The sequence below is a fragment of the Nipponia nippon genome, unplaced genomic scaffold, assembly GCF_047370975.1.
Source record: "Nipponia nippon isolate SJK-2023a ecotype South Korea unplaced genomic scaffold, ASM4737097v1 scaffold_2, whole genome shotgun sequence".
Taxonomy (NCBI): Eukaryota; Metazoa; Chordata; class Aves; order Pelecaniformes; family Threskiornithidae; genus Nipponia; species Nipponia nippon.
Genome location: NW_028262336.1, coordinates 46,344,028 through 46,359,198, shown reverse-complemented (window position 1 = coordinate 46,359,198; position 15,171 = coordinate 46,344,028). Strand labels below are relative to the sequence as shown.

General features: G+C 37.7%; 1 protein-coding gene across 2 annotated transcripts in view; it reads right to left on the bottom strand.

Moving 5' to 3' along the window:
* Positions 1 to 3,918: 3,918 nt before the first annotated feature.
* The window catches only part of BCLAF3 (BCLAF1 and THRAP3 family member 3), a 34,151-nt gene continuing 22,898 nt past the window's right edge, over positions 3,919 to 15,171 (bottom strand). Inside the window, exons 10-13 of one of the 2 annotated variants that reach the window (XR_015704813.1) lie at positions 13,825 to 13,920; positions 9,072 to 9,227; positions 6,361 to 7,245; positions 3,919 to 5,174 (exon numbers count right to left, since the gene is read on the bottom strand). Coding sequence is in view for 1 of the 2 variants with exons in the window: in XM_087757971.1 (XP_087614097.1) it covers positions 7,216 to 7,245; positions 9,072 to 9,227; positions 13,825 to 13,920 (282 nt within the window). In the remaining variant the exon portion in view is untranslated. Of the gene's footprint in view, positions 7,246 to 9,071; positions 9,228 to 13,824; positions 13,921 to 15,171 lie in introns of both variants that reach the window. The other variant, XM_087757971.1, reaches the window with a different exon arrangement.

Sequence of the window (15,171 nt, the reverse complement as noted above, 5' to 3'; positions counted from 1 at the left end):
CCTTTTGCAAAAAATTAGTTATTGTGATACAATAAAACCTTCACAGATCTAATACTCAATTTTTTAAAAAGTTTTTAAACATAACTAAAAAAAGAAAGTAAGTTCAACTATGAAAAGGAATACAATGGAAATAGGCTGGATGTAGGTGTAGACAGCCTCCAGTTCAGCGTTTCACTGAAAAGTCGAAGACTTGAACCACCTCAGTATTGTTTTCAGGAATGCTGGGACACCAAGTCACAAAACCACTGAGAGAGTTCCAAAACTGGGGGGAGAGGAGGAAAGTAAAAAAAAAAAAAAGAAAAAAAAAAGGGCGTTTTATCTTCATAGCTGCACAGAGCATCTTTTAGCCAGTCACATGCTACCAGAAAGCCAACATTCACTCATTCATACACACCTTAATAAACCAACGCTGGTTTCCGTTATCCACAGTTCCTCATTGCAGAAGGGCATTTGACCTCTACTACCTGAAAAATTTACAGGATTAATTCTGGGAAATTATCAGAATGAGAAGTAGCAGCTTTTACTTAAGCATTATGAGAAACTAGCTGAAATCGTCAAGTCAATCAGAACAAAATAATATGTCAAACTAGAGTAGAATTGATGCAAACAGGTTTGAGAAGAATGAATATATTTGTTGTTCGCATGGTAATTTTACATGAAGTTTGGCTTTCCAGTGCTCCAGCTGTGTCATTTAAGGTGGAGTAAATGGTGTAACTGAATAATTTAGTTTGGTACATACCAATAGCACTGTTTCTATGAGAACTCTTCCAGGCCGGTAGTAAAAGTGGTAAGGAATACCACGAAGTCGTCATGTCACAATGTCAGTGTTACAACGCATAGCAGAAAGCCAATTTGATGGCGCTCTCAAACAGATTCCCAGTTTCAGCTATCACTAAAAATTAACATATGGGAATTTCTTGGCTTTCTCAAGTAAAGCGGTAACGCAGTAGAGCAGGTTGTCCTTTCCAGAAAGTGGAAAAAACTCATTGTACAACTCATTGTTAGCTTCCCATTGTTCCTAAGCCAAAGAATTTCTATAGGACTGATCTTGCGTTCCTATAAAGGCTATGTCAACACGGGCACCCCTCAGCTGGGGCTTCAAAGCAACATTGCAATGTACGTGGGTTATTCAGATACCTTACCTTTATTGAATGAATACCCAGTAGAGATCATGATGCCATTTAGAAAAGAAACTTCTCTTTATCTATTAAGGAACTGCTTAGAGAAGCTAAAGAGATATCTTTAAGGTGATATCAATGAAAATTAGCAACTTTTATCTAAACTGACATGCACTTCCAAACATGATCAGCCACCTGCACTTCTGAAGACCACAGTCTAACAGTTGGGAAGCATTATTATTACGTCCTCCCAAGTATTATTTAAAAAGTTTTCCTGAGGGGGGGAAAAAAGTAACAATGCCTCCCCCTGCCCCATAGCTACTCTGCATCACAGTAGTTTTACCACACATTAAGGAGTTTTGCTTTACTACCCCGTTCAAGGATAATAACCAGATTAGAATTACGAAAAAAAGCCAAAATTATTTTCATATGGTGAAGATCGATACAGATTTGGATTATGGCAAGTTTAAGTAAATAATGGGGAAAGTTAACTTTTCCTTTCATTAAACACTGCAAGTATATTCTTCTAGCTTCGCCTCATTCTCACACCACTCTATTAGGGGATCTTAGTATTAAGCTAACATGGTTAATTCTCACCTCAAACTGATGACAGCATATTACGGAAATTCTTAAAAATGCACAGTATTTTATTGAATGTAAATGTTGGTAACTTAGCCAAGCAAGCGCGCGCCTTCCCCCATTCTGCCTCTTTACAGGGCAAGAATCGGAATTTGGCAGAGATGCTAAGGATTTTGAATGACACGGAGGAGGTGGACATACCCGCTTTCAAAGTTTTTTTTAAACAACATCTATTTTGTGCTAGCAATGAGGGGAGATTCATATTTTATGTTTTTGGAAAGGGAGCTTCTTTTAGCCAAAAAGGTGTGCCTAGAACGTGGATCAAGACTTTAATCTCAAAAAGCAGCAATAAATGAAGTTCTAGAAGCAACAGTTATATAAAAAAAAATTCAATGGCTACACAGATCAAGTAAAATACCCTGAAAATGACATCAAATATTAATAACTACTGAATCAAATCACTGAATTATTTAAGTAAAAATTTTGTTAACATTTATTGTCTGTAGAAACAAAATTTACATTGATTTTATATAAACTATGTTAAACATACATATAAACATGCCTACATCTTAATATATACTTATGAATGAGGCTTTTAGATATGGGATAACATTGTCAAAAGCACCATTGTGAACTCCAAAGACTACAGACTTAAAATGCATTTCCATTTAACTCCATCTTCAGTAGTTTAAAATGTCATTTCTAATGTAATTATTTCTAAGTGTGGAAAAAAGGTTTCTAATGTTGGGTTTGCATGTGTACATACATGTGCACATACACACATTAGATGGTCCTTGTGAAACTACAGTATAAATAAGGTCAACATTATTACATTCCTTAGAAGTGGACCTTAGTCCACATCCTCATTCAATTTGGGGGGGAAGTCCTGCTATTCTTAAAACAAAACAATGAGGCTTTTTTTAGTCCATGAAGAGTGTACTCGAACAACAACTGTTTCCACCCTGTCTCTTCCCTCAACAATAAAGACATAAGAGAAGCCAGTCACTAAATAAAAGCCATCTACTACATTATTTACAGAAAATGAAATATTAAAAAGACAATATGAGATTTAAACTGCTTAGACAAAATTCAGAGCAATGAACAGTGAACAGAAGAAAACTGTATTAAAGTGGCAGCATAGAGCTATTAAACCACATGGCTAAATACCTACTCCAAAACCCCTCCAACAACAAAAACCATCAGGCACGGAAGGGAGGGGCAGGTGTTACGACAATAGTTTTCTCGGATCTTAACACTGAAAATTTATGCTCACCAAGCTTGAAACAGAACACACTTAAATGTTCGTCACTGTCCTTAAGGTCTATTAAGGAGTCGAGTGTTACAAGTAGGCTTTCAAAGATCTTGAAATGGCTTTTGTTATTTTTTTTTTTTCTCCTTCATAAGGAGGATGAAGAACCTCCTGTCTTCAAATCCTGCAGCAATGGAATGAAGTCTGTCAAGGGCCAGAGTTATGTGCAGAGACATCCTTTTTTTTTTTTCCAGATTCATTAGGATGCAAGTCTGAAGTCTTTCTTTTAGAGAGGTCTCCCGTAGAGAACTTTGTAGATGGCTGTTCAGATGCTTAAAGAAAGGCAAGAGGCATGTTTCTACACAGCATGGGAAAAGATCCCTTCAGAAAGCAAGGAAGTTAAAGATCTCCCTCTATATACAGTCTTCTAAGGTAAATACTGAGAAATCAAGTCTCTCTTTGTTATAAACTTTAATCATCTTCTCCAAGCAACTCTCACTATCCACTTCCAAGACATGGCAGAAAATGACTTTCCAATGCACAACAAGCAAGTTTTGAGAACCCTGCCTTTTTTTAATGCCACAAAAGTGTAATCTACTCTTTTGTTTTGTTTTTAAAGCAACTAAGTTCACATAAAGAAAATTCGGGATTTCACCCTGAGGCCCTGGGAGAGAAGGCAGCAGGTAAACCATTATCACAACTGGCGATCAGCTGAATTTACTCCCATCCTCTGCTATCAGTTACCTGAATTGAGACAGTTATGTCTAGGTCTCGAGACCTTCTAAATCCATCAGGTAAGGTGATTTTAAACATGTAAGTAGTTACTAGAGTTAAGGCAGGCTTTCAGAAGCCTTGCAATGTGGTGCTTCTTACTAGCCCAGAATTTTGTTAACCTTGTGAACTCAATCATCACAAAGTTTAAAATGAGGATTCTAACCAATCTGAGATTAAATGGATCAGCAACATAAATGCTAACGTCACAACAACTTCTTATTTCAGACACTTATAAGGAAGACTAGTCATATTAAACCCATTGCATTTTGGATAGCAATTAAAAAAATAATTTTACATGTGAATAATTGAGAATATGACATAAGCATTTAACAGTCATTTCAAGTCAACCAAAAGAAAGGCAATTCACATTTATATTTTCAAAGTATAAACCAGAAAGCTAGAAAGCTCCTAGGCAACCACATTTTTAACTTGCCCTTCCAATGCAAATGCAGTGACAGACTTTACTAATACAAGAGACACTGTCTTTCTTCTGAGGCTGCAGCTTACACATGTATTTAAAGTGGTTATTTTAACAACTTATCAGCCCATGCTCCCATTAGAAAAAAATGCAATAATCAGGATATTACTTAAGTCTTTGTACAGGTGTTTTCTACAATGCAGTCACAATAGAGAGAGGCACCAAGTTATTCAAGTAAATTGACCTTTCTTCTGCTTCACACTTTTTCTTGTGCCTTCACAACCCAATCAGTAACTTCAATACATTGTTGTCAACCGAACATTATATTCCAGCACAACAGAACTTTTCTGTGCTAAAAGAATAAATAAGCCGATTTGTGCATAAGTATATAGACACAAGTCTCTAATTCACAAAGAAATATACATAGTAATGTCTTACCCCAGATAACACCACAGAGTAGATGCCTCTAGCACCTAACCCAGTCACAGAATTCAATTTCTGTAAGAATTCTATAAAACATAGGAAGTTTTATCATGACAGAATCCCAAATTAGTGAAGTAAAGAATGTGATTTGAGCAAGTGGTATCACCTTAAATAAAAGCTAACGCAACTGAAGCAGCGACTACATTTCATCCCATGACAGTCATCTTGGGACCAAGGATGGGCAAGGGGGAGGGGGGAAATCAAAGTCAGTAAACATGCCAAAAACCCCCTTGTTTGTAATATGTTGCTCACAGTTGTAGAAATAAAAACACAAAGCTAAACTGTTAAAGTACAAAACAAGTTAGAGATACCTAGTCATGCACTGGTAAAATAAGAAAGCAGAAAATCAGGAGCCAGTCACACTTTTAAACCTGGTTAAAGCAGCATCAACTGACTGAAGTCTGACTACTTCAGCATTACTTCCAATCAGTATTAGCAAAACTGCCATGTCAGAAGTTTCTTCATGTATCCACTTTTCCCATTTGCTCAACAACGAGTTCTCTTCCAGGCTTTAATAAGAACACTGCAGGAAGCTTACAGACACGGTAGTATCCTGTTGAATAAGACAATATAGCTTCAGTAGTTTGTCCTATATCATATATGGTTTCACTTCTTAGGTGTTTTACAGTGCTTTAGCACATTCAGGAGCAGTGTGAATAGCTTGCCGGCTCGAAGGTAAACCTGCCCTCATCTGCAGGGTACCTGCAGCGCCCTCCTGCCAGCAGGCCACTCAACTGCAGCTACTCTACATTTGCTTCGGGTTGACTCACTTAACCTGTTGTTTAAATTCCTTATTTTCACCTCCCAGTAAATCTACACAGGATGATTTTGCCAGATTCATCACTGACAGCATAAGTAAACAAACATTTTCTTATCTGCAGAAAGTTGCCTGCCTCTATTTGACCAAGGAATTCCTTTCCTTTAGCTTCCCATTTTGTGTATGCATGTCAGAGTTAGTGAAAAACTGGTTGAATCGTTAATGATTGTTATTTAAACTGAAAACTTGGGCTTTAGAAACAAACCACCTGGTGTTATTGTTGAATGACCCCAACATCAATGAATGTGGCACACTTCCTGCCTGCTTATTCCCTACAAGCACTAAGCAGTACACCCCAGGAACTGAAGATTTTAAGTGACACTATTTTAGCTGTTCTGAACTATACCTACAGTTTCAAATAGTCTCTTTACTGAAGGCATTGTGGAAAAAAACATTACAAAAAAGCATGCAGAAATCACATCCCGACTTTCCACCCAAAAACCAGATTTCCTTTTCTCTGAACATACCTCTACCCAGTATCAGAATTCTGATCTACTATCCACGACAGAGACTAGCCTGCATTCTATATGGCTAACACTGTCTTGGAAATGATAATACATTAGCCTGCATATATCACGGATATGGCGAACAACTTTTTTCTTAAATAAGAACATCTCTGAAAACTACTTGCTAGGCATCTTTAATTTACCAGCAATAAAAAGTCCAAACAAATCTGTAATACATACACACAACCCTATCATATATTATGCATTAAGGCAAAGGCTATAAACAGGAAATAAGGACAATATTGTTTATAGCTGCTTATAAAACATGTCTGGCTACTTGAGTTTTGCACACAGCATAATACTGCAGTAAACGTCAGAGAATTACTGGGATTTTGAACAAAATTACAAGCTATCTGCATTTAAAGCAGTTTCAAGTATGAACAGCTTTGTTACAAGACATGCTTATAAAAACTTACGTTTGTTTTTCTTGTAATTAAATACTTCAGGCCCCAATTTCAGAATCCAGGAAATCACCAAATCATTTATGACGAAAAAGATTAGAGAACATGTGGCTTGGTCAAGAATGTCATACATCAAAATATAATGAGACAGAATAATTTTGAATACAGACCAACTAATCCTCTAACAAACCCAAGCATGCTTTCAGTGCAGTTATAAGCTACTGCTACAGCACATTACATACCTGCCTGTTACCAGTCATTTTAATCAAATACTGAAAGTTGTCCCAGCATTCTAACAATTTACAAATGTATATACACATCAGAAACCCAAGTATATTATTAAAGTAATATAAAATACTGTTTTATGGAAATGACTGAACAGAGGTGTAAAATCTATTGCACAACCTAAAAGGTCATTACTTGGAAAAATCCTGAGCTAGTGTGCTATTACCAAACAATTCAGGCACTTTTTTTTTTTTTCCTTTTTTTTTATTACATAGGCAATAAACTTTCAACATATAAACCTCTGGGTATAACAACTCAAGTTCCATCCGTAACATCATGCTTAGAGAAAAAGTATTCAATAAATAAGACTCCCTTCAATGACTTCTTTACTTGAGACTGGTATGTAAAAGGAACTAAAGGTACATACTGCAATGTTTCAATTGAATACTGTACTTTAAAAGCAATTATTAAAACTGTAAAAAAGTTCTGCAGCATTCCACTACTGAAAAATAAAGTTATTTTTAATCAAGAAAGTTACAGGGTTAGTTCCTTTATCCTATTTTAAGTCTTGACAAAGGTGTCAAAAAATGAACAGATGCTCCCTTTGCTGTGTTATCTGTTTCGACTTCAGGATCACAGCTCAGTTCAAGTTTCTGTTGCAATATTTAAATTTCCCTACAGAGAGGAAAAAAAAAAATCATTATTGTCAAGTTGTAACAGTGGAAAAAAGCCTCCCAACTTTTGTAAGCACTGTATTATTATAGTATGTAACATACAAGACTTTCGATTATGGATTGAAACAGCACAACTGTAAAGACTGTACCTTAAAGGATTCATATGCGTAATTATTTCAAAAGGGTGAAATAAAGATGTTCAGACGAGTTTAACAAATCTCAAGGACAAGTTTAATCATTACAATAGGCAAAAATATGGGAAATGCTAGAATCTGAGGAACAGGTTTGGTTTTTAATAAATAGTCAACCAGCAGTCAGTATGCTGTTAAGAAAATGGCTGTGTCATACTTAATTCTTCAGGATTTATTTTACTTTAACTCACAGATATTCAAGTTCTTCATCGGGCCTAAAAATCAATATTCAGATCTTATTATGCTTCTCTAATTCAAATCATAACCTCCAGCAGTCAGATTGTGTTAAGCATGCTTTATAGGTTCCAGACAAGAACCTTAATATCCAATTATAGAAGAACATTGGAAATTATTGGGGAAAAGCTCACTACAACAAAAGTATGGCACTTCTATGCCCATTTTACAAGGTCATATTTTTTGGAAAAAATCCTTCTCCATCTATTTTCCACTAATTCCAATCCCATTTAGCCTTCACAGATCATACCTCTCAGAGTCCATGCAAATGTAAAAGGCATTCACCAGTATACTTAAGTAACAAGTGACCCATTTACCTTGTCCAAAGTGTTTGGTTTTCCTTCTGGCTTTTTTTTGTTTGGATTGTTTTAGTGGGTTTTTTTGGTGTTTTGGTGTTTGTCCCCACTGGGCTATAAACTTGAGGTTTTTTGAAAACAGCTCTAAGAACCTATGCTTCTGTGCTCCGAGAACTGAACTCTAATCCAACTACAAATGCTTATGCAAGTGTATTTGCTTGTAGCTAGGTGGACACAGAATTAAAAAACAAGAATTTGCATAGGAACACAGAACTGCAAGGCACTGTGTAGGTCATCTAACTCAATTTTCTGATGTCACGTGTAACCTCATAGTACTTTGATCATACTTGATCAATTCTAATAAAGGATTTAGAACGTTTTCACTACTGATCCTCACAAAAGCTGTTACATTTTATATGGTTCAAAAGTTCTTCAGTTCAAGATTATCATTGTCCCATACACACTGCAAATCAAAAGGTATAAAAGAGATGTGCCTAATTATTTCAGCTTGAGCTGACCAAACCATTTTACACAGACATCATATAGCATAGGATGTTTTATTCAGGACAGCACTCCAGTGTGTACTTTAAAGCACATGATTAATTTAAGGTAACATAACAAAGAGGAGAAGCACACAGAGGTAGTCAAAAAAATTATTAATACCCTTCACATTGTTCTGAAGATGTAGCCTACGAGGGACATAGTTGTTGTTGGGTTTGTTTTGGGGTTTTTTGTTTGGGTTTTTTGGGGGTTTTTTTGGTTTGGGTTTTTTTTTTTTTACACAGAGGGTCACTTGGTCACTTTTTCTATCAATAGGAAGAGAGATCAACTGAACTCAAGGAGAGAATACTGAAACAGAGGCAACTGCAGAAGCTCAGAGGCCACCTCGGATTTGCAATTACCCAAAGCAAGTGTCAGCAAGTTTCCATGGAATAAACATGGTGGAAACGGGAGTGCAGAATCAGCTTTGCCTGTAAAATACAAAGAGCTAATATTCCAGAAAATCCCATCCAAGTTATTCCATGGGGATTTAAAAATTGGAATGGATCATATGAATATTTGTATTTTATAAATGGCTTAGTGAAAAATAAATTAAGCCAACTTACCTTTTCTTTCCTCAAAAATCCATCTCTGAATTTATTAGTGGTAAATCCCCTTACACCAACAGAACGTAACCGCTGGTACTTAGCCTGAATATATAAACCCTTCTGTACTAAGCCTGATTTATAATGGGATTGCAAACGGCCATCTGCAAAGTTGCTCTGTAAGGGTGGGGGAAGGGAAGAAAAAAAAATGTGCAAAATGAGGGCACCAAAACTCAGTAGTTTTTATTTACAGTTATACACACGTAACACAGAGAACTGAACAAGAGAAGTACGCATTTGCAAGTGCTGAGCCTCCTCCTTTATTTCCCATTTAATATTCCTCAGACCACTAGTTACCATACGGCTCAAAGAACTGCTGTATTGTACTTACTGTTTAAAACATTTGAAATTATCTTCCTCATAGGAAAAAGTAAATGTATTATACAACATTTTAACACGTTTTCAAACTTTAATGAAAGTAAACCAGCGTCAACAAAAAAGTTTAAGACAACCCCTCACTGTTGCTAACAAATTCAGTGATGTCAGGCCTGCAGCGGGCACGCATGGTGAATCTAAAAAAGTCATACTACACAGAAGTCAGTGTATATATTTTTTTCCTATAGTCTTAAGATCTTAGGGTCTGAACATACGTTCATTGCTCCGTGCCTTTGTTACCTCCAGACTAGAATACTGTAAACTAACCCAGTGTGGGAGCAGAAGCAGAGGCCACAGAGATAATGAAAGGCTTGCAGGTGAATGGCATTATAAATACACAGAAAGAATATAGCAAGATCAACACTGACCACAGCAGTTAAAGTTATAAAAAGGTTTTCATTCCCTTGTTAACTTTGTCTACAGCTGATTCTGTTCTACATCAATAATACTACACTCAGACCTCCAACAAAATAGGCAGTAAAAGTCTTTATGATAAATGAAGTTTTTCTTACTCTAATTTCTCAGTTTTCCAGTACTGCCATTTTAAGTTTTCTAACATAGTCTGAACAGAAAGCATGCCTGTATATAAATTTAAAGGTTTTCCCTCCCCCAAGTTTAAACAAACAATGGCTTTCCAGCTAAAAAAGGAGGAAACATCCTGACCATAAAAAATTCTTGTCATCTTTTACAAACACCTTTAAAGGGCAGGAGGGAACAAAATACATCACAGAAATAGACCTTCTTGAGCATGACCCAATTGTTTTGGTGGAATCGGTCTCCTTTTGACAGACTACGGATCACTTCAAGAAAAATCACATGTTCTGAGGTTGCAATAAGTTTGCAACAAGTTGCAGTTTTTCCACTGTGTTTTCCACTGTGCGGCTGGTGAACAGCTAAGAAAGGACTGCACAGAACAGCGGTTCCTTTATGCAAATGCAGAGGTTTCCTTATTTCCCAGACCATTTCACCCACCTACTATGTAGGAGATAACCAAGAAGCTGGCCCCATCAGTCCCCCATGGTTACTCTTATGGTGCTTGTAGGTAGGGGACACTTGCAGAAGGCTATTAAATGCTAACCCCTTTCCTGAAAAGTATCAGAGCCCAGGCACAATACAACTAAGTGCAAGTAAATTCTTTAAGTAGGTATATGCCTACCACAGGGAAAACCAAAGGGCATTTTTAATGCTGGATTAAGCCCTTGAACACAGTTAAGATTAAAAGTTCCCATTTCCCCCACAGCTGCTGCGGTTCTCTGCTTTGGCATAGGTGGCTAGAAAGGAGGCCTTAGTGGTCTGCCACTGCATTTGTACGACAGCAAGCAAAGCAGCAGACCAAATAAGAGAGGGGAAAAGGGTACAAGATACTGAAAATGAGATTACACACAGCTTATAAGTTTCAACTCAAGTACCTACGTGTTCCGTAAGTGGGGAGGGAAGGGAACAGCGGTATTATTGATGTACAACAGAATCAGCTGCAAAGTTAACAAACTATGTATCCGTTTGGTATGTAGGCACTGCAGTCACACATAGCTTGGAGCAAAATGAGGTAATCTAAGGTGTGTGGAAAACATCATCAACTTCTGGTCTAAAGTAAGAAAATATCTGCTAAATTGACATCTAGTTTTATATTAAGACTATTTTATAAATAATGCTAATGACAAAGCCTATGAACCAATGGCCTCAGGCTCTGAAATAAGTCTATATGAACAAATACATGCCATTGCACTGGGTCAGGCTGGGATGGAGTTAATTTTCTTCACAGCAGCCCGCATGGTGCCAAGTTTTGGATCTGTGACTAAAACAGCCCTGGCAACACACCAGTGTTTTGGCTATTGCTGAGCAGTACCTGCACAGCGCCAAGGCTTTCTCTTTTCTCTTCTTCCCCTACTCTGCCCCCCAGCAAGCAGGCCAGGGGTGGGGAAGAAGCTGGGAGGGGACACAGCCAGGACAGCTGACCAGCGCTGAGCAAAGGGATATCCCGTGCCCTATAGCCTCCTGCTCAGCAACAGAAACTGAGGGGAGGGGGTTTTGGAGCAGGTACCCATCGCTTGGGGACCAGCTGGGCATCAGCCAGCTTCTGGGAAACAGTGAATGACTTTTGCATCACTTTTTTCTTCCTCTTTCCTTCACTTCTTAAACTGTTTCACCTCAACCCTTGAGTTTTCTCAGTTTTGCTCTCCATATTCTCTCTCCCACCCTGCTGGAGGAGGAGGGGAGCTGAGGGGAGAGTGGGCAAGCAGCTGTGTGGTGCTTAGCTGCTGGCTGGGGTGAACCCACCACAGGCATTAACACACTGAACTGTTAAACAATAAATAAGGTTTTTTCAGTTCTAAAGATTACTGTGTACGTACCCACTTAAAGGTTGGCTTAGTGATTCATTGCAAAGTGTCATTGCAAAAAAGACCTTTTAAATTTTATAAGATTTCTCCAGATCCTTTATAAAACAGTTTTAAAATATTTTTTTTTCCAAAATGTTTAACATACTGCAAGACAATTTTTTTTTTAAATACTCTAAGTAACCCCCCTTTTTTGCTTATTAAGTTAAAATGCCCCCATTTTACATACCAAGAAGCAATGTGGTGGGGTTGGGGGGCGGGGGGGGGGCGCGACAACAGGGAATGGGATTGTGTGTGTGTGTTTTTTTTTTTTTTTGTATGTTTGTTTTTAAATAATCAGCCAAGAAAGTCTCCCAATTGTAGAAGATAGTCAAATCACCTTCCTAAGTAGGTTTCAGCAACAGCATGGGAAGGAAAAACCCTCTACATTACACAGGAAGAAATTAAATGTAAAAAAAAAAGTTGATGGAATTAAGTCAAATCAGCACTGCTGTTTCCATGGCAATGATAAATGTGCTATACACATACGCAAACTGCAATACGGGTGCATATGCTATTTTCCCTACAAATATTAAAGCACCATGGGACAGATCATTGGATACAGCAATATTCAGGCAATATTCATATATATGTGTGATGACAACTTAAGTGGACGCTTTCACACTTGCATAATCTCCAGCAGAACTGTAGGCTGATGTAAAGGAAGGCTGCCTTCCATTTTCTTTATATCACATCAACTACCAACACTGCCTCAATGATATGGCAGCCAGTGTTAAAGCCCTCCATCCCCTATAGGCTGACAATACAGAGGGGATACTGATTATGAGGCTATGATGTCCTTCATGTTAAAATAGTTACATCAGGATGACACGTTGAATTTGTTAACATCAGCTTGGAAAAAACTTTCTTTTCAGCAGAATAAAGTTGCATTTTCTGCTAGTGTTAACTTCACTATCTGACTAAGATTGACTGGCAAAGCACACCTAGATGGGAGAGCCTGGAAAGCCTTTTTATCCAACAGTTCTCGTGTTTAGTCTGCAGTGGGAGGGGAAAAAAAAAAACCACAAACAGAAAACCCCATACCTACACTGTCCCCCCTTTCAAAATTTCATCCAAAATGCCAGCTACTTAACTTAGCCATCAAAACTTTACTTCAACTTCACTATCTACAAAACAAGAAAGACGACTACGTATTCTGTGTGTTATTTTACTCTTGAGAACACACCTGTTAAATAAGTAGGGGTAATTTTAAGGTAAAAAATTAGAGTAAGTTGTTCTAGCTTTGATTAATACTTTTCTAATATAAAGAGCTCTAACTGGATCCATGCATAGCAAGCCACTGTCAGCAGAAAATAGTGTTTTTTGTTTTTCTGCTGACCCTGTCATACATTTTACAATCAAAAGGCATTAGAAAGCCTCTGCATTACCCCAAGCAGCAGCACAGTTGCCCACCCCTTTACCATCTTGAGGCCCTGAGAATAAAGCTTCACAATTTTTACTTTTTTTTTTTTTTTAAATGCATAGATAGCAGTATGCAGGGTATACACAAGAGGTTAGTTCCCCAGAAATCCCTATGTGAAAGGGCTAATAAAATAACAGCAGCAATACAATTTTGAAAGCAATACAATTCATGTCTCCCAGTCTCAGGAAATAGTTCAGGCTTCCACACGCATCAGGTGAAGGAAAGAAAGCTGACTAGCTTGTTTTTTGGATAGATGAGCTTTCTAGTCATTGTCTAATTTCTGCAATTCTCATTCTCAACTTTGCAGTTAACTTATTTCAACTGCACGGATACAATATTGGACAACCCTGCTCAATCTACTGCCAGTCCTCTTACTTACTAAAAGCTAAGCCTCCCATTATTTCAGTGGAAACAATTAGGCTATGACGACACTATTTTTCATGGCATTTAATACCTTCAAAAATGTGTCTCCTGTTACCAAACTCAACGGGATCGAATCACCATTTTATGTAACGTATGTCTGATAAAAGCTGATCTGTACCTTAAAGTGTCTTCTGATGGGTCCTGCATTTTCAAGGTGTCCTCTAATGCGTCTGTGAGGGTAAGTCTCACTTGGTTTTGAAGAATAGTAAGAATTCTAGTAGGAAAACAGAGTTATTAGCATACTGTTACTAAATCATTCAAGAAAAAGATCAAGTTTCCAGGTTATACTAACAAATATTGCAACTCTTTCCATCTTGTAGTGTTTAACACAATGACACTGTTTGAAGGAACCAGAGTAACAGGAGCACAGGGCCTGGAGCCCAGGTTGGCTGAAGAGATGGCAGAGCCCACAGAAGCCAAAGATGATACAGACCATCCTGCTGGAATCATCCTCTTGGAGAGATCTAAGCAGGTAACAACCCAATTAAGGTTTTCCACCCCTGCCCCCCTAGAACAGATGCCTTGATTTGCATGCAGCAAGTGTAGCAGACAGGCTGCTCATAGCAGTCATCCCTTGAGTCAGGAATAAGGGCAACAAGATTAGTACTCTGGACATCCCTGGTTAGCATGTAGTCATCATAGGCTAGCGTATTTCAGAGCAGACACATGCACTGTTAGTATACACAGCACCGCAGCAACCAGAGAATGAACTGTGTAGCACGTTACATCGGTCCTTAGAAGATTCTACTTTTAACTCTGTATTACAGCAGAGAATTTTGAAGATTACTTGCCTGCCACAGAAACACACGTGATTTCAAAAGCAAGTCGCACAGACAAGTGGTGCTGAAATTGTTGTGTGTCAACACACTGAGCAGCTGCAGTCAAACAGCCATGGTTGCCTAAAATAGAGCACTCCCTCCAGCCACTGTCCTACCTGTGTATTTTGGCCCTTTTCCAATTCTTCCATGACAGCTACCTCAAGAGGCTGCACAGAACTAAAATATCATTCTCTTCCATCATTGCATATGATTATAAATATTTACACAAGCATTACATACTGGCATATACTACATTAAAGTCACCTAATGCAGACAGAACAGACTTGCTAATGAACTTCGCAATCAAATTATTTTTTTTTTATGGCCCATTCTTGAATAATCACAAAAATGTTCCAATACTGTCAAACTCTTTTTTTCAAGAGATTTTAACAGCTTCAAGTACATTTTAAAAAGAGCCTAAGAAGACAACTCTCATGAAATATTTCATATATACTAACATCTAATAATAAATGCAAATGCATGTTTTGCTGTTTACAGAATTTCTGTTCTCTAACAAAGCACCAAACCTTTCCAGCAGCAGAAACACTTTAGGATATGCTTTCTCACATTGTTACTAATCTGGGGGGAGGCAGTGCTATAAACACAACAGAACTGCATTAGAATCCAGGTTAACTTTTAACTGGGAT